We start from the raw sequence: 26,385 nt of genomic DNA, 5'->3' as shown, positions 1-26,385 counted from the left end.
AGATTTTCTCTATACCACCAACACAAACTGTTATTGAATCAAGTTATGAAGTTGAATATCGACCTAATTCAAGTTTAGAATCATCGAAATGTTATGAAATCGTTGTTCCAGCAAGTGAAGATTTCACTGATATGGCTGCATCAATGATAAGTCTAACTATAAGTATACAAACTCAAAACGGCTCTAAAATACCTGAAACTAGTAAAATTATTCCTGTCTCCGACTTCGGAAATTCATTATTTGAACAGATTGATCTATTTATTGGTTCAGTTAATACTATGCAAGCTAATAATATGTACCATTATCAGTCATATATTGAAGATTTATTATTTAGACCACATAATGCTTGTGACGCTGGTAGGGAAAGTCATGAGACTGCATTCAAAAGTGGTTCATTTGATCTTTATTTCGATTACATCTACCAATCTGTGAGCAGGATAAACTTCTTGTGAATAATATACCATTAATTTTTAGATTCACTAGAAGTTCAGATAGTTTTCCGATTATAAAGTATGATGTTTCTGATAAAGATATGTATCAAATAAAATTTGAAAGGTTGGCACTACACATCAAGCGAGTAAAACTTTTTGCTGAAGCATCTAAAAGTATCATATTAGCTCTTGAAAAGGGTCCAGCAAAATATTTTATAACACGTAATGATACAAGAAATTTTTCAATACCGGCTGGACAAATGATAGCATCTATCGATAACATGTATTCTGGTATACTACCAAGAAGGATCATTATGGGGATGACAGAAGAAACCGCTCATTCGGGGGATTTGAATGAAGATCCTTTTTGTTTCAATGACTTTGGTGTTAATTATATTGCTTTGAATGTTGATGGAATGACAATACCAAGTATACCTTACACGCCTAATTTTAGAGATGGACTTTACATGCGTGAGTTTGTTAATCTCTACCGATGTTTAGGTCAGGATGAAGGTATACCACAACTACATATCAATCATGAAGATTATAAGAAACATACTACATTATTTGGATTTGACCTTTCTCCTGACGGATCTATAGGAGCTGAAAACGGAACACTTTCTCTAATTAAAAGAGGTACTATAAGATGTGATCTCAAATTTAATTCTCAATTGAAGAAATCATTAAAAGTTGTTGTCTTCGCTCAATTTGATAATCTTATAACAATCGACAAGGATCGAATAGTTTCATTAGATTATTGAACATGTTAACCACAAAGCAGATAATCAACATTTGTAGTAAATTGAGTTGGTTTAAAGGAGTCTATCCGATTGATCGATTACCTATAACAATAACGAAACCCGCAGGAATAATTATCAATTTAGATGAGTCTAATAAACCAGGAAGTCACTGGGTTGCAATATATATCGATGATAAAAACATAAGTCATTATTTTGATTCTTTCGGAAGAAGTCCGAAAGGATTTCTATTGACATTCTTGGAAAGAAACTCAAAATATGTTTACATGAATTCAATCAAGTTTCAAGGAAATAACTCGGTAGCATGTGGATGGTTTTGTATTTTATTTATGTTCAATGTAAAAAATTTATCAAGTTTCTATAAAATTTTCAAAAAATGTAACCATGATGGAAATGAAAAAATCATTTATAAGAAAATAAAAAAGTTAATTTAATGTTCTGAAGTGTCCATAAGCATATGATTTCGTGTTATCAATCAGATATCGTTTATCTTCAAATGGAGTAACACATATCTTTCTTTGCTTTATCATTTGAATATTATGTTCACGAGAGTTCAACCTTATGAAGTCATTTGACTCGATTAATCCAGCATAGAGAGAGTTCGTATATGTTTCGAAATTGATTTTGTTTTTCAAAATCGCTCTCGGGACTCCTTTTGCCTTCTTTGTGACCCCATTGACAGTTTTAAGGGCGTAGAGCTTTGGTCTCAATCCAACAAACTCAATGATTGGATCATCAGGACATTCATCTTTTAAATAACCAATTTTTTTCTTATTTTGAGCTGAGTAAAGTGTATGATCAATTGGATAATTGGAAAGTCCATGATTGATGAAAATCCTCTCAGATCTTCAGTAAGATCGCCAGTCTTAACATGATAAATCAAACTATCCGTGTCAGTATATATCAACTCTATGTTATCATTATAATGATGTTTAAACGTATCATAATGAAGTTGATACATTTTTAACTTAGCGAGTTCAAGAACAGTAAAGCCAACAGCAATTGGTTTATCCATTTTGACTTTCAACTTCTTCATTTCGAAAATCATCTTATCCTCTTCAAGTATCAAGAACTTTTGAACATGATTTTTCCTCAAAGCTCTAGCAGCGTGTGTATCAGTAACTGCTAATTCCACATTTATATGCTTCCGTTTGTCTTCGATAGTTTTTCCATATAGTGAGTTGACCATGAGCTTCCAGAAATCTTTTTGGAAATCCGTATTAGCAGCAGTTCGTTTTTGCGTACAAAAATCAACATATTGATACAACCAAGCCCTCTGATTGAACTTAAGGACTCGATGTACTTTGTCCACTTTCAATTTTTCAATGTAAAACTTAAGTATACGATAGTGTATGACATAATTAAGTTTAGTGTAAAAGTTGTAACTAATTTGGAAGTAGCTACATTCGTCAAACCAACGCCTGAAAGAATTTCAATGAGATTCTTTTGGTATGGACTATACAACTCTGATCCAATATGCATTTTGTGGAGCCAGTGGAAAATCATTATGTTCATCATGTAATCGATCTGGATAACTCAAGTCTATTTCCAATATGAAGCCAATATCAGAATCATCAGAGGTGTTGAGTATATCTGATAATGTGTTATCATCCACTACAACCCACTCATAACCATCAACAGGAAGACGTTCAGACATAGCAAATCCATAAAGGTTGTTAACGTCCAAGTAAAGTAGAAAACTTTTCTCATCATCGGAACGATAGTTAGGACAAGCTGGATTGTTAGGAATAACATGTCGATTAGTGACCATTGTAAGACCACCTCTAATACCCTTTTCAATCATCATCAACATGTCAATGTCAGTGAAAAGTTTCAACTCGATACGTGTGACTTTAAGAGCAGCTGACCAAGTCAATCCAGGAGCAGAATAATGATGGAGTGGATCAATATTGAAACTATCAAGACTAGTTGAACGAAAACTTTCAAATACCGCAGCTAATAACAACACATCAACCTTCAAATAAATATCATGAAGATCTTTAAGTGAACAACATGAGAAGTTATTCCAAACTTGATGAACAAAGCTGTATTGATCATCGGTAATGTCAGTATCTGTTAGACTTGAATGGAAAGCAGTTCGGTCAGGTATTGATGTTTCAGCAAATCGGGATAATGAATCTAAGTATTCATAAGGTAAGATACATTTTTGTGTCAACAGTGTCACATCAACGTTTGGAAACAGTTGAGTTAAAAACTTGACCTTATCTGGTGTATCAAGTGTGGTTGAAAGTTTGTCGAGACTTGCTGGAAGGAAAGCAAAACTATCCAAGAAACGAAAAGTACCAATGGTAAATCCAATATATTTGTCGATAGTGTGAGGTATCAGCTGAGGAAGACGATTTTGTAAGTTATTATGATTGATTGCCTTTATTATGATATGTCCATCAAAATTTTTCAAGTTGTGGAAAATGACGGGAATTGTATTTGGCATTTTATATTCCAAGTTACATTTAACATGTGCAGCTCCACGATAAAGACCTGTCATATGATCATGATCTCTAACGGAATTTCCTGTTAATGGTTCTTGACATATATGACAGACTCTAGAAGATTGAAAATTTTCTTCATCTGCCTGAGACATAACAAGTGGTTTCTTATTGTTATATATGAACTCAAATATCCAATTTTCAGCTTCAAATAAACTATTTACAAATCTCTCACCAATGTTGTCTCCGAATCCAAAGTCTTTATAAACGATTTGATTATTCCAATCAACAACAACATATCCATAACTACAAGGAATCAGATCTGCGATTATCCCAGGAACTTCCAACTTTACATTTAAAGTTTCAAAATCTGCATAGATTGTAACTGGAAATTTACTCTCTTTTCTGAAGTCTTTTCGTTTCAGGATGGACATTTCAAGTGATGGTAATATCACAGTTTGTGGATGGAACAAGAGACAGTTAGTTACATGATTGTCCAATTTGTTCTGATCAGGAAAAGAAAAGAGACATCTATAACAAAAAAATCTATTCCTTGTCCCACATTTAGATGCAAATCTATTGAAGTTTTTGATGTAAAAGTAATGTCCATTGTGTAAGAATAAATTGACATGTCTCATTCTTTCTTGTTTAGTAATTTTGAGAGGAACAATAACTCTTTTACCAATGAGAAGTGAATAAACGTTGATACTGATGTCATTTTTCCTTTCAAATTTGGTAATAGAATCAACAGCAACATCACCTCGTACATCAGAAAAGTCATACAAATGAGTAAAACGTCTGTAGCTGGATATTCGCTCTGGATGGTTCTGCGTTGTATGTAATGCAGATAAAACTGAATACATGAAACAATCTGTACGAGTTTCAAGTGATAACAGACATCTCTTTGTTTCGATAAACTTTGGAACCTTGTGGGTTATACATCCTCCAACATATGGTGAAAACTTTCCAACAAAAATATCGATAACAGCCACATCAACCAAAATCCAACCAGAGCCTCTCATAGTGAATTGATCAATACTAACTTGTATATCATTCAGTTTATCAATTATGCTTGAGTTTTTATCAGTGCCGAGATAACATGGATCAATTGGTGATTGGAAAGTAGCATTTCGAAAATTTTCCCCTTCAATAAGTGGGTTGTAGAAAGTACCACGTATTGCAATTCCATATTTAATACATCCAAACAGCTGAATGAGATGATTCAACAAACCAATCATTTGATCCATAATTCTACCCGTTATCGTTAATATATCAAATTCATCCTCATCAACTTCATATCGATAGACTGTATAATGTCTAGCGAATGCTGAATCATGTAGAACAAAAACTCCAAATGTATCTGGAGCCATTACTCTATCAATTGAAGAGGTTGATTGTCCACACCATTGCATATGAGCTATCAAAAACTTTCTAGCATATGAACGATTACATCTCAAACATGTATAGTCGTTTTGTGCTACTGGACTAACAACTTGCTGTTGGACTGGATTAACAACTTGATGAGTAGTTGGATCGATTAGTTGGTGTTGGATTGGATCAACAACTTGCTGATTAGCTGGATCGATAAGTTGGTGTTGGATTGGATCGATTAGTTGGTGTTGGAGCGGATCGATAAATTGGTGCTGAATTGGAGCGATTAGTTGGTGTTGGATTGGATCAACAACTTGATGATTAGCTGGATCAATAAGTTGGTGTTGAATTGGATCGATAAATTGGTGTTGGATTGGATCATTAAGCTGCTCATTGATTGGATCAGATATTGACGCAAATAGATCAGAAAGTTGTTGCTGGAAATCATTATTAAACCGTCGCTCTTGATTGATTGGATCTATAACTTGTTGCTGGTAAGGATCAACAGATGATGAAATCGAATGAACATATTGTTGTTGTTGTTCAAGTGGATTATTTAACTGTGATAAGTTAAGCTCATCAGGAAATAGTGCATTAAGGTCAGGCATATAACGTTCCAGTTCGTTAATAAGTTCATCATCAAGTAATCCTTCGCCGTTTTCATTTCGAGTACTATTAGTCACCTCCATAACATCATCATCATCATCGTCAGAGGATATGTTAACTAAGTCATTGTTATCATCTGTGAGATCAATATACTCAGGAGACTCGCGCCTAACCGGAGGATTGTTCACATGACTTATAACAAGACTGTTACGTGAAGTGCCCATTGAAAATAAGCTATTTCTCGAGCATGGTTGAGTTAAACAGAGACAATCATGTAAAATATATAGTTGAAAATTTCCATATGAGTGTTGACAACATGGACAGATGATAACCTAATATAAATCAAAATAATAAAATAATAAAATAAAAACAAAATTAGAATATAATATTAATTGCTTGTATTCATTAAGAAACAGAACTATATCCATCAGGATACATAAGATCAGCTTTCACAAAGGAAAAGCTAAGAAATCTATGTATAACTGAATTTTAAAGTAATGTGAATTAATGAAATCAGTAAAATAGTATAATTATGATGAAATAAACAAACCATTATACTTATATTTTGGACCGGTAGAAACAAAGAATTGAAAGTCAATTTGATTGAAATAATGAGAAGAAGAAGTTTGATGTTGACAAGTAGAGAGTGAGAATGAGAATGATACTAAAACAGTGAAAGTTTACCCTTTTTATACTAAGATCAATTAGATCTTCAACAGTAATAACGTAAGACATTCTTGTTACTTTAATCTTTACTGTGATTGGTTAAATCTGTTTGTTCAACATTAACATTAATTACGTAATACATTCTTGTTACTTTAATCTTTACTGTGATTGGTTAAATCTGTTTGTTCAACATTAACATTAATTACGTAATACATTCTTGTTACTTTAATCTTTACTGTGATTGGTTAAAACTTGTTTGTTCAACATTAACATTAATTACGTAAGACATTCTTGTTACTTTAATCTTTACTGTGATTGGTTAAAACTTGTTAGTTTAATTTTAACATTAATTACGTAAGACATTCTTGTTACTTTAATCTTTACTGTGATTGGTTAAAACTTGTTTGTTTAATTTTAACATTAATTACGTAAGACATTCTTGTTACTTTAATCTTTACTGTGATTGGTTAAAACCTGTTTGTTCAACATTAACATTAATCACGTAAGACATTCTTGTTACTTTAATCTTTACTGTGATTGGTTAAAACTTGTTTGTTTAATTTTAACATTAATTACGTAAGACATTCTTGTTACTTTAATCTTTACTGTGATTGGTTAAAACCTGTTTGTTCAACATTAACATTAATTACGTAAGACATTCTTGTTACTTTAATCTTTACTGTGATTGGTTAAAACTTGTTTGTTTAATTTTAACATTAATTACGTAAGACATTCTTGTTAATCAAACACCTAATTGTTTTGTATATAAATGACAACTTCAATCAAAATAAAATCATTCAATCTTCACTTCTCTTTGTTAACTTCAAAACACAAAATGTCTTTCTTCCTTTTCTTTCTTTTCTTTTTCTTAATTTTACTTGCTACTTCACTCTACTTTTCATTTTTATCATGGTACATCAGAAACGGTTTTAAATTTTCCAAAGACTTGTGAATCTGCTAAAGGTGAATCGGTTGAACGAACTGTTCTTTTAACTGATGAAGAGAATCGAATAGAGTGTATGGAGTAAGTATAATTATTTTCATATTTAATCATTTTATTCAATAATTAACTAATTTTTTCTTTAAATTATTTACTTTAAAGGTATTTGACAGATCCTGCCTTGCCATTGAGTATTCAGCACATTCGTATGATGAGAATTTTACAAAATTTGCGTGATGCTCATTGGATCATTCCTACAGTTAATAATTTGTTGGGTAGGCTTCGATGGGTCATTCTAAATGATCTTGATTATGCTGTTGGAGATGTGAGTGATGATGATGATAATAATGATAATGTGAATGCTAATCCAGAGGAAAATGTCAATAATAATAATAATAATAATAATGATAATAACCATGGAAATTTGGGATTCGATTTTGATGCTTTCGATCGATTCGTAGATGCTAATCTCATGCGTATTATGGACCATAATGATGATGACAATAATAACAATAATAATGATAATGAAGATAATAATAATAATCAACCAGATATGGAAGAAGAATTACTTCGTTAAATTAAATAAAGAATATTAATTTGATAAAAAGTTTAATTCATTTTATTTTCATCTTTTAAATAACATAGTTCGCGAATGAAAATCATTCAAAGAAGAATCAATTTGAGGAATTTCTTTGGCCCCGGTTATTATAATTGAGCCTGTAGTATAATAAATAATTGTTACATTTTCTATTTTCATATAAATAGCAGGGTATATTTCGGGTTCATATTTAGTAACACTAGAAAAAGTTTTTATCAGATCACTCGAGTTAAATGCGTATGGAAGGAAACTATGAGCAGTAATATTAACGACTTTGATAAAAGTTACATTCCGATTTGTAAATATTTCTTGCAAAAGATAACCAGGTAATGTAACATCTTTAAACCCTGTTGCTGTTATTTTTCCAGACGCAAATACTAAAAACACACCACCATTTTTACGAATGACTTGAGCGTTAAATTTCTTCTTTCTACCAGAATTATCAATATTTATAACAACAGGTCCATCTAACTTCCACAAGGAAACAATATTGACGATTTTATATTTTAGTGAAGTTGTCTCTTCCATGATAAGATGAAGTATGAGGTAATGTTTTGTTAAGTACTTTCCATAGAGTTGTGAGTAATATTAGAATCGTTAATACCAATATCACTCTTTTATCATTATTTTCACCAGTTGATTCCATTCTTTATCTTGTTGAACAAGCTGATTAGTTGAAGTTGATGGTGAGGATATTTCTTTTGGAGTAGAATCAGCTTCTTCTATTTTGGCGATCTTTTTAGCACTTTCACTGTTGTATGTTTTGTCTTGAGATGGTAAATCGAATTCAGGTTGGATTAATAGTACGAAAGTATGTGGTTGGATTATCAATTGAGCGATCCGATCACCTTTTGATACAATATGATCACTTCCACCAAAATTGAAAAGTAGAACTTTGAGAGAGCCTTTATAATCTGGATCAATCACACCAGCACCAACAGTGATGAAATTATTCCAGGCTAATCCAGATCTCGGTAAGATATGGGCGAAGTGGTCGAAAGGTAGATCGATTATGATGTCAGTTTCAATCAGGTTTTTACCTTTAGCTGGTACTACTGTATCAACTGCACTGTAGAGGTCAAGTCCAGCTGAATGAGCTGTTCCACGAGTTGGAACGTGAGCGTTTTTAGAAACCTTTTGATATCGAATGTAAATAGACATAACGCAATATTCTTCAATGAATGAATGATTAAATAGAAAAATTCAACCTTTATACTTTTAAAATGTCCTGGAGATGACATTTGTATTAACTTGAACTAAAACCAGTTTTTTAGAGGTGGAGTAGAAATGATAGTGTTATTTCTATGACACTATCTACGCTGCGTGTTTTCATTTTTTGGAGTAGAAATGACAGAGGTATTTTCAGTACTGGGGTGGAAATGACAGTGAGATTTTAATGACTGGAGGAAATGGTAAAGGTATTTTTGGGACTGGGGTGGAAATGGTAAAGGTATTTTGGGACTGGGGTGGAAATGGCTTGGGGTGGAAATGGCAATGGAGGAGATGGGTATGGGTGAGAGATATACATTTTCCCTACTGATATGTAATAACTTTCAGGGTAAAGCTAAAAGTTACCTGAACTTTTCATGATTCATTCCCATTTAAAATCCCCATGAACCTGATAGTTAACATGGTTATCCAAATAATTTTGTATTTTCTTTTGGTAAATCAAATTTAATATTCATAAAATTTTTTTCTCCTTCATAAACATTTGAGCATCCGAAGATTCTGAGGAAAAGTTCAGCCTTATGAAAGTGTTCATCATGTGAGTTACTCCTCATTTTCATCACACTGATTTAGATTAATCTATTTTTAATTGTTGGCTGATTAAAGGGGAAGCTGATTAGGATTGTAATCTTGGTTGCTTAGCAATTAAGAGCAATTAGTGTGTTAATATGTGAGCAACTTGTTAATCATAATTAGAGGTTGACATGATTACTCTTAATCTCTGAATTCAGATCACAACTTTTTTATCCTTCTAATCATTCTGAACGACGATAAACTCAACTTGTGATCTGATTTTTTTTCTTCTATTTATTCAAAGAATCTGAGAATCAATTGTATGAGTTAATTAGTTGATCAATCACATGGAATTTCTTGTGTTTTCTTCGTTATCATGAAAAGTTTCCGATTCTTAGGAATTCCACTCAAGAAGAAAGTTCTCAATCACCCAATTTCCCATTCGAATGATCAAATTTCGCCATGGAATCGAATAGATTTTACCTGTGGTTTATTCTTGTATTGAACTTTTCTGAAAGAAAAATTGACTTTCATGTAAAAGAGAAAACATGAAATTATCATTTCATAGAAACTCGAAGGTGAATCAATGAGTTTAAAGACATTGGATAGAAACTCAACATGAATCATGATAATGTTGTGAGATATTATGATTCCAAACTGGGAGGATGAAGAAGGTGAAAAAAGAAGAAGAGAAAATAAGATTTTTGGAATTTCGATTGACATTGAATTTGACAACAAGAAGATGATTCTGATGAAGATGATAGAAGAAGATGTTCTCAAGAAAATGAGATGATCTTTCAAGTGTAAGAATTCTTGTAGAAAGGAAGCGAAAGAGAAGAGGAAAAAGATTAGACAGAAAAGCGAAAGAAGAGAAAAAAGAACATTCAGAGGAAAAAGTTCGAAAAGAAAAAATAAGAAAGAAGAAAAATTTGTGACAATATCATTCGTTCCAATCAGAATCTCTTCGAACAGATAATATAATATTGAGATAGAACTTTTTTTTTCTCTTCCAAAGTTTTCACTTTTTTCTCATTCCATTTTCTCTTACCTGTTCAATTCACAATCTAATAACTTATATCTAATAATAATAAAATAATATCATCATTATCATTATCGTTCTCATCATCATCATGCTCATGTAAGGCGACGAGACAGTTTTCATCATTATCATCATAGGAAGATAAGTAAAGAGGAAAAAAAATTTTCGAAAAGAAAAAGTTGAAACTTTTTTTTTGATTTTCTCTTTTACCATTGATACACCTGAAGGAATATCCTGATAATAATATTCACTTTCAAGGTTATTTCATGATGAGGAAAATCATCATCATGGTTATCCTTATGTCTCTCTCTCTCTCTCTCTCAGACTTTTTTTTTCATTAGAATGAACAAAAAGTTTCAAAATACATTAACAGTGATTCCAATTTTGAATCAAGAAACTGAATCAAAAATCATCACAAGGAATCAGCTCAACAATCAAGGGATTTTGATTGTTACAATTGATGAACTGATTGTATGAGGAAAATAAATTTGATACATTTATTGAGTTTAATCATTAATAACAATCAATATAAAAGTGTAATCAGTTTCTGATCATTTTGATGATGAAAAATTGACAGGGAAACAATTTAAGTTTCAATCAATTAAATTTGATTACTTGAAACATTAACATAAGTTTATTTAACTTTGTCTTTTTATCCTCAATTATGTTAAATTAAATTAAATTAATTTATCATCAAAACTTTTTTCCTTAATGATTATGTTATCATTGAACATTGACTCTCAACAGTTGCATTACTATTAAAGGTTAATTGTTGATGATTAGAAACAAATAATCATTAATCAAAGTAACATGTAATTTGAGAAACAACAAACATGGATCCTTAAAATAGACTCACCAGAATTTATCCTAAAGAGAAAAAGTCAGAATCAAATGCTAAGAATAATAATTGTTTCCAGAACGTTGCCATGGAAACCGAATGATAATAAAAAACATTCGAGAAAAAAAAAGTTCTAAAAAAACGAAAGACTCGAAAGTTATCATAATATTTATCATTAGTACTTTTAGTTTTCGTGATCAAAAGCTAACTGATCAAAGGTAAATTAAATTAAACAACTAAATTGTTGATGAAAGATTCAAGTGAAATCAACATAACTATTATCACAGCGAGAATAGAATTGATTATGATAATTAATTGTGAAAATATCAAACATAAATCATGATTAAAAGACGAGAAAAAAAAACTTTCTTCACAACCTATTATTAAATTAACTATTTGGTTGGCTAAATTGTTATTATGATTAGTATTGATTGATTAAATAGTCACCAAATTAAAAGGTAATTGTTCAAATTAAGGTGTAACTTGACTTGTTCATGTTGATCAAATTCACATATAATTGATTATATGAATTTATCAATTTACGATCCATTGATTTAAAAATGAACCATTTACATGTCAAAGTAATTAAGTTAATTGTTGTTGTTTTCTCCTGATCAACTAATTCATTTAAATTGACAATAACTCACGTTTATCACAATGATCACCGATATAATCGAGACCTCGACAATCACATTCAGCACCAGAATCGGTATTAATACAAGTCCCACCATGATTACATGGATCAGAATCTGAACAGGGTTCACTTGTATCACGACGGAGGCCATTCCACTTAATTGGTTCTTGTCGATGATGATTAATTGATGAAGATCCAGTGATTAAATTGTTATCATCTTCACTTTGGTAAATAATATTTTTAATTTGACCTGAAAGATGTAAAAAAAAACAAACGATTAACCAAATTGTAAACACTTTGTATTCAGAGATTGGATTTAATGTACACACACAATGTGATTTATTAACTTACGATAAGTTGATCAAGTTAATTATTAAATTAATTGCATTGATATTTTAGCAAATTAATCAAATTTTCACCTTAATAACAATGTAATTACTCAGAGTAAATATATTTTATTAATACTTTCGTAAGTTTTATTTTCATCTTGTTGTTTTTACTTCATCCTTAATCTCATGGGTAATCCATTAAGTGCTAATCTTATGGATTTGATTGATTTTTTTTCCTTCTCATCTTCCATTTTTTTGTTATCTTCATCATCTAGTGACTTTATTCTGGCTTCCATAAAGATGAAAATTCAACAAACAATGATGATGATAAATCTTTAGGATTTACCTGATGTTTTAACTACGAATTGAGAATCAATCTGACAATCAATTCATGGTACAATTACAATAGATATCAAGGTGAATCATATTAGTTTTGTTTTCTTTCCTCATCTCTGATTTAATATGAATTCTGATTGAAACCTTGTCTCTCTCTCTCTCTCTTGAAAAGTTACTTATCATCATCATGAATGATTGAAGTTATATATAAAAAGGTCCATTCAATATTATCCTTTGGCTCAAAGGAAGATGAAAATATGAACAAAGATGATGATGATAAGCTATCTTACCTCTGTATGTTGGTTCAAATAATATCCATGGAAGATGAAGATTGACAAATTCAGATGGATAACTGTTAACAGGAAATCCACCGATAAACAGGTAATCCATTTTAGTTGATTTTTCATGTTGATGGTCAGCTGATGGACGAAGACTCCTAATTGATGTTTCTCCATCAATCTGTCAACAAAATCAACGAAAAAAAAGACAATTCAATTGAAGCAATTAAAGATTCACAATAAAGTAAACATCAAACAAGAATGACAATTGAAAATTTAAATGGAAAATCCGAATCCTATTGCAATTACAATCTAATTGTTATCTAATCCTTGATGCTACAAGTTAATTTGTTTTAATTGTTATTTCTGTACAAAGGTTTATATTGAAATAATGATTAGCAAGCAATTTAACACTCAATTACAATCAATGATTTGTCACCCAAAGCCAAATTTTATCATGTAATTTTATCATAATATCAATTATGAATTTCCAATCCATCAGCTTAATCACTCTGATAAAACACTTTAAAGTTTTAAAGGTAACTACACTAATATCTAAAGTCTAAATTGAAAATAAGCCTCAGGCAATTTAGTTAGTCATCAAATATTTTACACGTTCAATTAAAGTTAATCAAGAGCAATATATTAACATCATCATCGTGACAGTACATTGACTTTCAACATGATTAACTGAAAGTTGAGATTCAATTTGATGGTTGAAACAAAATTCAAAACAAATCATGAAACCATGAACAAAAAGTAAATCATCATTAATAATCATCATTAGGTTTTGATTAAAAGTTGAAACTATTATATTGCTACATTGAATTATCATGAACATTATCAACAATAGTGAAAGAAAAAAAAATAAAAGCAAATTTAATCAATGAACATGATTATCATGATTATCATGATTATCATGGTGATCACAAGATGGAAGGTTAAATGTATTAATAAGCTGAAAAGGTAAGAATTTTTTTTTCTATCGCATTCTGATGACAGATTATCGTTGATTCCTGAATCCAATTCACATTCAATACATGAGAATTTTTTTCTCTTCATTCTCACCCTAAATTCAGTTGTCTCTGTGAATATAATTTCACCCAAGAAAGAGGAAAAGAAAGGGAAAGAACATAAAAAACATTATCTCATGCTAATAATAGGAACTGAATAATAATCATAATTGATAGTTGCGAGTTGCGAGTTGATGATTTGCGTGAAAAAAAAAATTCATACAGATCACACCCTGTATATGAATTAAGTTAAGGTAGAGGAGAAGAAAAAAAATTAGCAATCAATTCAGTGAATTGAGATGAGATTCTGATGAGAGGATAGATGAAGATGAGTAATCTGTAATTGAGTATTATCATCATCATGAAGATAATGATGATAATCATGATAATGAACCTGAACGAGATTGTGAATGAGACTTTACTATGGGATTGTAATCATTTCTCCCTCCATGAAACCTGGAACCGAGGGGGGAGGGAGACAGAGAAAATATGATTCCATGAAAAGGAAGATAATGATTCCTTGATGAAAGAGAGATAAAGTTTCAGTTTCATGATTCAATTATGAAATCAGCTCAATTGAATTCAAAATTGTTCATTAACTAATAGAAATCAACTGAATCAATCATGATGGATGTTAATTGTTTGGTGAATCTTTTTCTTTAGTCCAATTCCTGAGACTTTGTGATTCCAATGAATCAGAAAAAAAAAGATTCACCAAATTATCATTATCATCTTATAAAAAAAACATTATATTTAAGTGACATGATCATCATCATCATGGTGATTGTTGAGTATTCTGAATGAATGATTGATGATTTTTGTATCATTATTCATGTTCATTCATAATCACATCATGAAAGTAACTTGATAATATAACTATTAATACGTTTATAAGCATTTTCCCCCACCTCTCATAGGAATTTCCTATTTCTCTCACCATGATAATGAAAAGTTTTTTCTTTCTAAGATAATCATCAGAATTTTAATCAAAATTCATCAAAATTCTGGTCTCCATATAGATATTGAAGTTTATCTTTACCGATTCTCAGCACTAATTAACTTGATCATTAACTTTGGGTTACGGTTCATGTTGTCATCTTAATTAATATTGAGGTTGAATCAAGAAACAACTGATTACAATTAGAGTTCACAGTTTTATCTCCTCATGTTAATCATTCAGGGTGAAAGTTTAAGCCATTAGAAGAGGTTCATCAGGAGGGACTTGGTATGATAATATCGATAATGATTCTGTTTTGATTAGAAAAAAAATTCTGATTGAAATTCAATCATCAGAAAAAAAAAGATTTTCTCAACTTTTCCTGTTGATGTACAATCAATTAGTTCCGGTGTTGTATTAATAATTTATGAATCATATCATCAATTCAACAATGAACTTTCATGATTTAACAGGGGAAATGATTAAATTCGTATCTTTCCTCTCATTTGATAATATTATCATGTTCTTATCATTTTCCAATTGAAATTATTGTTAAATATTAATTTTAATCTATCAATTTTTTCAACTTCCTTTTTCCGGTTTAAATAACATGATTATGTCAAATCAAATTGATCAAATTGATCAAATTGATGTTTTCAGAAAAACATTTAGATTGTTGTTCATGTCATCATGTTGATTGTTATTCTCACCTTTAACATAAGTGATTCCTTGCTGATTATTATCTCAATTAGATGCCACTGATAATCATGCAAATTCCGGCCAATTGAAATTACTGAACTTCCGGATGTCAGATTGAATCTTAACCTTAAAACACCTTCAACAAGCTTTAACTCCATGTAATCACAACAATCAGATGATTGTGAGTAAAAAATGAGTGAATTAGGTTCATGGGTACGTATGGATAACGATAAATTTGGTAATTGTAATTGAGATGATGATTGGTGTTGATTACGATTGATAATCCAACTTTTAAATTGAGCAAATGAATTGAAAGTCCCTTGGAGATTAAGAATTGTCGATATTGGTGAGATTGATGTTGATTCAAGTGATGAATATGATAAAGATGATGATGAAGACGAAGATGACAATGATGATGATGGATTAAGATCGGTAAACTCAGGTAATCCATTGGTATAACTATTAAGATCAACATCATCAGAACTGGATGATGATGTTAATTGATTATTATTATCTTCATCCCGATTACTATTTGATGGCGATGATATTGTTAACTGTTGATCATCTGTGTTATAATTGATTGTTGAATCAATTTTCATCGGTTCATCATGTTGTTGTTGCTCGTAATTGTGGTGATGTTGATGATGACGGTGGTGTTGATATGATTCAATATAATTTATTGATTGTGTAAAAATTAATAGCAAAATGATGATGATAACGTGACTCGAAACATTTTGATAAAAATAATAATAATAGTAAAATCCGTGGGCTGATTTCATGTTTATTGATTGTTGATTGTTTGCTGATCAAGACTTGTAACCAACAGGTATATATATTATTATATAACTGAATTAACTATCAAAAAATTAATACACAAAAATAATAAAAGGTAAACAGTTAATGATTAACACACACAACGAGTATAAGTAAACAATTAAAAAGACGCACACAAACAAACAGGGACACAATCAATTGATTAGTGTTATCATTAGATAATTAAGTTATCAAGTGATGATATTGATTTGATAATAATAGATTAAATTTTTCCGATGATTTAATTTGATTGTATAACAATTAATATCACTTGTTTTATGATTAAAGCTGATTGTTGGAAGCACCAGAAAAAGTTAGTTATGTGATTTGAAATTACAATTCAATGAAATTTTCATTGGTTAATTGTTGATAAATCTGTGGATAGAATTAAATTTAATTGTTATCTAATCATGGTTATGAAAGTAATTACAATAATCGTCAATATCTAGCATCATCAATCGTCATCAAGCAATAACATTGGTGAAGATAAAGGTTGTAAGTTGATGAGGATGAAGATGAAGATGGGAAACGGAAATGATGTCAATTATTAAGAAACAAACGGATGAGGTGATAAAAGGTAATGAGTTTTGTTTTGTTTTGTTTTTCTCATTCAATCTAAATGATGGGAACGATAAAAGATGATGACAAGGAAGATGAAGAGGATTTAACATGATGAAATGCTCAAGAAGTCAAGTTAATACAACTAAATGTAAATGGAAGATGAAATTCAGAGGAAAAGGTTACATATTAATGAGAGGAAAATGAGAAACTTTTTTTTGTTCAGGTAACAATTGTACTTACCTTGTGTCTTTCATGATGAATCTCAGAACCAATGGAATCACCATTGAAGATGATGAAGTTTCTTGTCCACAAATATCAAGGTAAACAAACAAATACAGTTGAGTTAATGGACACTGATGATAATATATATCATGTAATGGTAATAATATCAAATCAATTACTCGTTTTCATCTTAATCAGATTTTTTTTTCATCTTCCTCTTTTGTATCACTTTTTTTTCATCCTCATCCTTTAGTATTTAATCAAACCTTTTTGTTCATCACTTTTTGGTCATCTATTCAATCTCATTTTGTACATTATGGTGATGATAAAGAAGATGATGATAAAACTAACGGTAAATTATTTTTTTTGTCTCTCTCTTTTTCTCGTCTTCTAATTGATTTTGGATTTCAATTTGATTTGATTTTCACTTGGATTCTTAATCTTAATCAAGTAATAATAATGTTAAATTGTAATTGAAAGATGATTATGACGATGATCATGTTATATTACTATTATCTATTTTTCTCTCTCATTTTCATCTTCTTGTTATCATCATTTTCTTTTACTATTTACTATCGCTTTTCATTCAGAATAACAAAGTTTTACGATAATACTTGATTCTGTTGCATTTGCAACTCAACTGAACTGATGAAGGAAATAAGAGAGAGAGAGTGAGAGGGTGAGTGAGTGAGTGAGTGGGAGAGGAAGATTGAGTGATGATGAAAAAGGTTTCTTTGGAAGAATATTATATTGGGAGTTAAAGTGGGAGTGAGAAAAGTTCTAACCAAAAGGAATCGATGAAAACATGGGTTATTATGCTCAAGCTCACTGAGATTCGAACATTTTCAAGCAAAAGGAAGATAATGATAGGGATGAAAAGAGAGAGATGATGATGATAAGGAAGACAAGATGATAGGAAAGACTGTCTTCTACCTGAATTGAATGTCCATGACAATATCGACTGAGAATTTTTCTTTTCTCTTCATCATCATTCATCTTCTTTTTCCTTCTTTTTCTCATCATACTAGTCTACCTTTTAGAGATATTATCGTCATCATCTTCTTCATCCTCTGTATCCTTTTGTTAATATCAAATCATCTGACTTATTGTCTTCCCGTTTTTTTGTCATTAGCTTCTGTATTTACCTAACAGAAGCTTTAAAACATGAGGATGATAATGATGATAATATTCATCTTTAGGCTTAATCTATTGTTTTTTTTCTTCTAAAATTTTGTCATTTTATCTTCATTTTGAAGTTTGTTCATTTCAATGATGATGATATCTCATGACTCCCAATTGTATCATCGGTTTTGTATCAAATAAAAAGCTTCTAATACAATCATCTTGTCATTTTCATCATTATCATCATTAAGATGACCATCAACAATAACAATGGTTCAGGAAAGTTCAGTTTGTTCAGATTCATGTTAGTGTTTCAAAGTTTCCTTTCAGGTGAAGACAAGTGGTGATAACTTTTTATCTCATCATTTTACCTGAAAGAATCTTTGACAACATCATCATGATGATGATTAACGATTTTAGATGATGAAATTTTCTAAAACAAACTCGATGAGAAAACGATTTTTTTCTTCTCCTTTTCTTCTTCAATGACTTTGATTAAAAAGTTCCACGTTCGATTGATTATTGAACTGTTTCAATCCAGATCATGGCTCTAAAGTACATGTGTTTGAATATTCACCATTATCATGATAAGCTCCATGATTATCAAAAGGTAAACACTCAGAATATTTATCGTTTTTTTTTAATCTTCTAGATCATTTCATTTGAATCTATCGTTGAAATGGTAACAATAAAACTTCGAGAACTTATTAATTTATTTGTTCTTATTCAATTCGATATTTTTTGTTTTCCTCTATTCTAATATTCATTTGAAAGGTTCTCATATTATTCAGCAAATTACGAATTTAATTTTAAGAAGAATAAAAGTTCTACTAAATAACAAAAGGTAAATGATTCGAAAGTTGAACCGTTGAAGTTCACGAATTCATCACAAAATTTGAATTCGTTGGTGATAATTTTTCAGTTTCAGGGAGAAATGATTCAAATTCCAAGACTTTTATTATTGGCAAAATCCTGAAGCGACGATGAATATGAGTTCTTGTATATTCATACTGAGAATCGTTGACAGATAAACAAATTTAGTCAATAAATTGAAGATAAAACTTAAAGAACTATTAAAGAAATATTAATATTATGAAAAAAAAGAAAACATTGCAAAGAGAATAACTAAATTTATATTAATTCTCATCATCATTTTCCAAATGAAGATAAATTCATATGAGAAATTAATTAAGAAATGAAACAAAAAGATGAAATAATATATAAGTAATCAATGAATTTGAACCACGATTGATTTCTCACAATCAACTAATTGCTACTGCTCAATGTGTTATTGCTAAACAACAATTGGTGTTTGCTATTGCAAATGCTATGACAAGTTAATTGTGATTATTATGATCACGATTTATTGATTGTTATCAACATGTTATTGAGTTTTATTTACAATCAGATCTAGAAAATGGTTTCTAACTTTATCTACAAGTTTTAAAATTAATCTCATGATAATAATTGTTTGATGATTAAATTTTGCCTTTTAATCATATTAATTAATTACCATTGAGAATTTAAATTTTCTCTGGTTTTATATTGTTAATTATATTTAATTTGTTAATGAGTTGATCATCATTATCAACTATTAATACATAATTACAGCCTAATGGGATGTTAATCAAAGTGATAAATAATCAAGAATAAAAATCAACACCCAATTGATATAAAAATTTGTACAATTAAAAATTTCTGTTAATAGCTTATGCGTTTGAAGACATAACAATTATTAATAGTTTGATTAGTTGAAGGCTATTCGATAACATGATTTTGAATGGCCTGGATTAGCGTTAATTCGGGGACCTTTCATTGATTAGAATCAAAGTTTTCTTTTAATTAGTTACAACTGTAGCCCGCATCTTCATTGCATTCAATTCAATTTAGACAGAATTGGAAAATGATTGACATTTGATTGGGTAAACAATTTATCTGATAAAATTTAATCGCTTCTCATCAAAAAGTAATTGTCACCAATTCAAATAATCCACTGAATTATCATGAAAGCCCTATGATTACATCAGATGATTTCAGCATAAATTTTTTTCCTGTAATGTAAACATTTGGCTCTCATCATGTACATAAATCTGATTATTATTTGATGATTTGATTTTTTTAGGTAATTCACTTTAGAAACATTCATGATACTTGCATGATGATGATAGAAGGGATGAGAAGGGTGGAAATTGACGAAAAATGAATTAGTTATTCTTGAAGAAATTCACTCTGCTGGTGAAGAAGGGAAAATAAGTTCATCAAGACAAAAGTACCTTGGGATTGGATGTAAAAGAAGTTGATGAAAACTAAGTTTGTTTTCAAGAGAAACTACCAAATGATAGTGAAGATGGAGATGATTGAAGAGAGAGAGAGAGAGAGAGAGAGAGAGAGAGAGAGAGAGAGAGAGAGAGAGAGAGAGAGAGGTTAAGTCTAATGCTGGAAGATTTTTCATCTTCTCAGTGGAAGACATTTCAATGTGAATTTGAATAAACATTCCCATGTTTCAGTGAATGTAAATAAGTTGTAGCAACTAAGGTTTATATTCATCTCATATGAATATACTGATTGATGAATTGGAAGATGAAATTATTATATTACTGAACTTTTTAACTCATTTGGTTCGAGTGACAAGTTAATTGTTTTCACTTTTGATAATCTCTGATAATAATTTCCAATCAAGTTACAATTAGCGACTATTTTTCGGTTTGAATTTGAACTGTTCCTGTAAAATTTACATTCTTGAGGATAATATTTCTGGTTTAAATATCATAACTATTTAGTGAGAATTAAATTATGAATAATTCACTGAATTCTGAGTTTGAAAAGTTATCAATAACATTATAATCTCATTTGTATCCTAATCTACCTTAAAATAATCATGATGATAAACATATTTGGTACCTGAAATAGTTGCTTCATTGAATCAGATTCTCAGAATTTTACTTTACCATGAAAGGAAATGTTTACATGAAACCGTAACACTTTCATGTAATATCTTGAAGGTTTTGGTGTGAAAATGTCTTGTTAATGGAAATGATTTCAAACTCTGATCATGATTGAAGTCACAAAAAAGACTGAATTAACTGTAATAATAATAACTGTTACATTAGAACATTATTATTAACATGAAGATGGAAATGAAATGAGTTCATCAGGAATGAAACTATTCACAGAGAAATCAAAATTTAGTCATATGCATTAATATTGTTTGAAATTAGGAATGAAAATGATTAACATGATTATCATGGTAAATTGTGAGGTGATAAAAAATCCTTTTCAATTCAAAGTCAATCTAAATGTAATTACATTTAGATTTGCTCCCATCATGAATCCATTTCATCCCAGAATCTGTATGAATGAAAAGACAAAAATCCCTCGTAAACAAATCATATCTCAATCAAATTTTCAACTCAATCAACTATAATTAAAATCAACTAAATTATAATGATAACAGTTTTCACTCCCTTCTCAATATTATCAATACAATTGTAAATAATTTAACCCAAGTATCTTTAATGTTGATATAACATTATCACCTTTTGATTATATCATTGAAGCAATAAAAACAATAAGATTTTTGTTACTTTGATCATTCAAGACAAAACAAAAGGTTGAAATGATTTGATGGTCAGTTTTATACTACCTACAAGTCTGGGAAACTTTTATCCTCTGGTCATTTTCATGATGATCCGGAAGAAAACTGAATTCTGTGAACTTCCAGGTAGATGAGAGAGAGAGAGAGAGGATGGAAAAGATTGAAGGAAAATTTTTCCGATTTTTATGGTTTCGAGATTATTTTTATGTTTCTGTGATTTAACCCATTTCATGATAATGTTTCAAATGATTTGATATAAAAACAACAACATGTGAACATGAACAACAACCATGAATAAAGTGAAATAATTCTGGAAACAGTTATAAACCTCATTTAACCTCACTTATCCAGTTATCGTACTTTTTTTCACTTTATATCAACTTTTGTTTTCCTATTTCCACCCACTTACCTTTTCAACTTTAATGATTATAATTTTCACTCTCATCATCATCTTTTTTCATGATGACTTTGAACTTTTAATGTTCAATGAAATCTTGAAATCACAATCACATAAAATAAATATATAAATACAATTCTCTAAATTTGAACAGTTCATATATATCGTGATTGTACTGAATCGCAGATATTACATGATTGCTACATGAATTTTCCCTTGGGATAAACGATCAAGAGATTATATTTCTGTTCTTGATTAGTGAAAATAAACAATCTCAGTTAATCCCCATTGGAATCAGATTCTTTCATCATCATAATCATGATGATTCAGGTGCTAAGAGAGAGAGAGAGAGAACGAAAATTAAGTGTAACAATTGGAAGAATTGAAAATTCAAATATCCGATTAAAGGTTAAAATAATTGATCGTTATTAATGTTTTCCTATGTTTTTATCATTTATATTTATTATTTTATGAGAATATCAAATTCATTGGTAATCAGAAATGTTCACAAGCCTGAGATTTTCATGTAGATTAAGATTGTTTATTTTTACTTTTCCCATCAGAATTATCAGAACTTTTTTCCCTTTCTTATTCAAATTGTATTGTAAACACCATTCACAAAGAAACAAACATTGTATCAAATTGTCAACGATAAATTGTTCATGATAATAATAATTTCCCTTTTCTATTGTTACTATTAATACATTATCATCTTAATCTTTCACCTCAATGAAAAGTTTCAAGTTTATCTGAATAGAAACTGAATTAACATTTATCATGATCAACAAAGAAAAAGTCACTGATAAACTCGTTAAGATGAATCTTGAGTGATGATAATGATGATGAGAGAGATCTCAGAATGATGATACAATAAACATGAGTAATAACTGTAAATTTCGGTGGAAATAATTAACACAATTTAGAAGATGAAACGAAAAAGTTTCGACTTGGAACAATTAAATTTTTTTCCAATGCTGTTAATTGAACCTTCTTATTTTATATTAGCTTTTTTTTTAATTTAGTTGTAACATTAGGAGTTTATTAATCACATGAGATGTAAATTGTAACATGAAAGTGGTGAAAAGTTTAAATGTTTAATCATCAAGTCACATTGAACTTTCCATGAATTCATTTGTTCTGAATGTGATTAACTTGATTGTAGATTGTGAATAGATCAACATGAAGATAAACATCAACAACATTATGATTCAAGTGATTAAAAGTGATTAGGGTAAAAATGACCTGGAATCAGATGATTATGAGGATAAGGAAGATTAAGAATAATAAGTTTTGGTTTTTTTTCTTCTTCTTCTTCCTGTTCAGAGTAAAATTACTGCTGAGTTAATGTTCTGGATTGAGATGAATTCTGAATAGATTCTGATATAATAATAACAATGTTCTGGTTGAGATTCTGTGTTGGGAATCACGTGGCTTAAGGTCTGAGAAAGAAAATGATGAGGATGCTAAAGGGATGAAGATAAACATGAAGATGAGAAGATTGAAAAGGACAAAAGGTAGATAACATTTTTAAGGTTCATCTCCAGCTAAATGGAAAGGATTATCAGACATAATGGTTCTTAGATTGGAAAAGAATATTTTCTTTTAGCATCTTTGTCTTCTCTCTCTTCCCACTCTCTCTCTCTCTCTCTCTCTCTCTCTCTCTCTCTTTCTTTCTTGCTCTTCATTTTCAATCATCATCATTATCTTCATCATCCAACTGTCTCCCTCTCCCTCTTTCTCCTTTATTTATCAAACCAAAAGCAATCACTTTGACTCAGTTCAATGAAATTAACTCACGAGATTTACGCCAATAGCCTTAGGGCATAATATAAGAAATTTGGAATCATATTGACTTACTTAAGGGAGAGTCATCTTTTTATCCTCATCTCTAATCATCTTTTTTACTTGTCTGTGTTTACTCATCTTGTTTCATTCTAAGTATTATTCAATACATCAGATTGGAATGATGAACATGATGATGATGATGAGATTCTTAAAATCAATAATAATGCCTCAAATTGTCATCTTCATCCCTTAGCAATAATCATCATTTGGGTAAATTTTTTTCTCCTTCAAAAGTAAACTTTGTCTTCGGATGGAAATGAAAAAACTCCCAGATATATTATGTAGCATTTATAATGAAGATTCAATGTATCGGATAATAATGGTTATATTATTATCGAATTTAATTTAATGAGTTTTCATTAGTTTAATCAACTTTTTATTGCTCTCCAATGAATCAAATTGAATATTGGAAAGGTTGACCATTTACACCAACAATCAATGAGACCAGTGACAATAAATATCAATGATATAAGCAATTGATTAATTAGAAAGATCAATTAGAGTCTGATGAATGGAAAAGACAAGAAATGGAAAAATCAAAAAGTTAACGGTAAAAGATTTAGAAAGAAAAATCAGTAATGGTGGAAAACTGTTCCGGTCAACTACAGATGATATTGACCCTAACTTGAGGTGAATGATGATCTCGAAAATTTAAAAGGTCCACAAGTGAAAAATGGGTTAGCATGTCTCACGAAATTGGTGATGAATAAATGGTTTTTTTTTCATCTTTTCCTTTTCCTATTTCACTTCCATCACTCCCATTTCCACTCCCACTCCAACAAACACCACCACCGCCACCACCATCATCAACAACAACAACAACGACCATTATTATCATTATAACTTTCGATATTATTTCAAACTTTGCTCTTGGATTTTCCTCTCTCACTCTTGAACAACAAGAAACTCAATCAATTGGAAAGAATTGGAAGATCAAAGGAGAAAACATTATAATGTGTATTAACAATGATTATGATGATGGTCATCATCATGATGACCCCTGGGTCAGTGTGAAGTTGAAAGAAGTGACTTTTACAAGTGGATAACTTTATTTTTGTTTTACTCGCTATTTTTTTCCTTATAATGTAATCTAATATAAAAAGAGTATTAGAACTTTTTTTTTCATCCAACTCTGATTCTGGAACTTTTTTCTCTTCTTTCATTTTCCAAGCCAATCCCTTTTCCACCACCCACTTTTCATGATTCTCTCTAAATTCTGGTTATATTGTTATAACTTTCTCTCTCTATCTATCTATCTGAAAAGCTCCTGTTAACCACCTTTGATTGACTCTAATCAACAACGATCAACAGTAATCATCTTCACATGGAAAATGAATCAACCAACTGATCCATGAAAATATATTTATGCTCATGGATATTTTAGTTATCATCTATTTAGGCTCATGGTTATCATGTAAATCACCTTGAAAATCCTAATGGATGAAAAACTTTAAGTTCAGTCAATGTTCAGATCTAATTAGGTTCATGGTGGTTCGGACAATTTTTCAGGGAAATGGTCAGAATTTCACTATTTCTGTCTCAATTTTAAATTCTAGATTAAATCTATATTGTTTATTTAACTTTATCATTTGATAAATATTAATAATCTTTACTAATTTGCCTCCGGCCATTTGATAATATTAACTTTCTTAATATCTATTTTCATTTCTCGTTTCAACTTATCAACAACTTTTTCATAAGTTAATAGTAATTTATTACCATACCCTGAACTTTATATTACCAAACACTGAATGTAAATTATTACAATTCATTCATAATTAATAAACTATTAAAGATGAAAATCAATTTAAACATGAGAGTAAATCCTTCAATCCACTTTAATAATACAATAGTTTTCCCCATATTACTTAACCTCCCACTCTCACCACCTTAGGCAATTGATTGTTAATAAATGATAAAGCTTAAGTCTTTATCATTATGATGAGAAATTTATTGATTCAGTGATTTAATTTAAAGTCTCAATTGTTCATCTAATTTGATTTATTAAAAGTTTCATTTGTGAACAAATTTCCATCCAGTTTACCTTAGAGTTTCAGTCAAAACATACCATTAATATTGAACATATTAACATGACTAGAATTCAATGTTCAATAATCAATTTATACAAGATAATTGATTTAATTGTTTACTCATTTTAATTTGATTCAAA

The 26,385-nt window shown here is 29.9% G+C and overlaps 2 protein-coding genes across 2 annotated transcripts in view; both read right to left on the bottom strand.

The window, feature by feature from the left end:
- LOC128394573 (neurexin-1-like) overlaps window positions 1-16,645 on the bottom strand; it is a 56,718-nt gene extending 40,073 nt beyond the window's left edge. The window contains exons 1-3 of the mRNA XM_053354907.1: window positions 15,672-16,645; window positions 13,024-13,192; window positions 12,082-12,318 (exon numbers count right to left, since the gene is read on the bottom strand). Of these exons, the coding sequence (XP_053210882.1) occupies window positions 12,082-12,318; window positions 13,024-13,192; window positions 15,672-16,439 (1,174 nt within the window). The 5' untranslated portion in view covers window positions 16,440-16,645. The remainder of the gene's footprint in view (window positions 1-12,081; window positions 12,319-13,023; window positions 13,193-15,671) is intronic.
- Window positions 1-26,385, bottom strand: part of LOC128394580 (40S ribosomal protein S13) — a 115,983-nt gene that overhangs the window by 59,315 nt on the left and 30,283 nt on the right. The gene's annotated exons all lie outside the window — the stretch shown is intronic.

Source organism: Panonychus citri, unplaced genomic scaffold, assembly GCF_014898815.1.
Source record: "Panonychus citri isolate SS breed McGregor unplaced genomic scaffold, ASM1489881v1 Contig00140, whole genome shotgun sequence".
In the NCBI taxonomy this organism is placed as follows: domain Eukaryota; kingdom Metazoa; phylum Arthropoda; class Arachnida; order Trombidiformes; family Tetranychidae; genus Panonychus; species Panonychus citri.
Note: the sequence above shows the minus strand (reverse complement) of the source record. Positions and strands in the feature narration are given on the sequence as shown.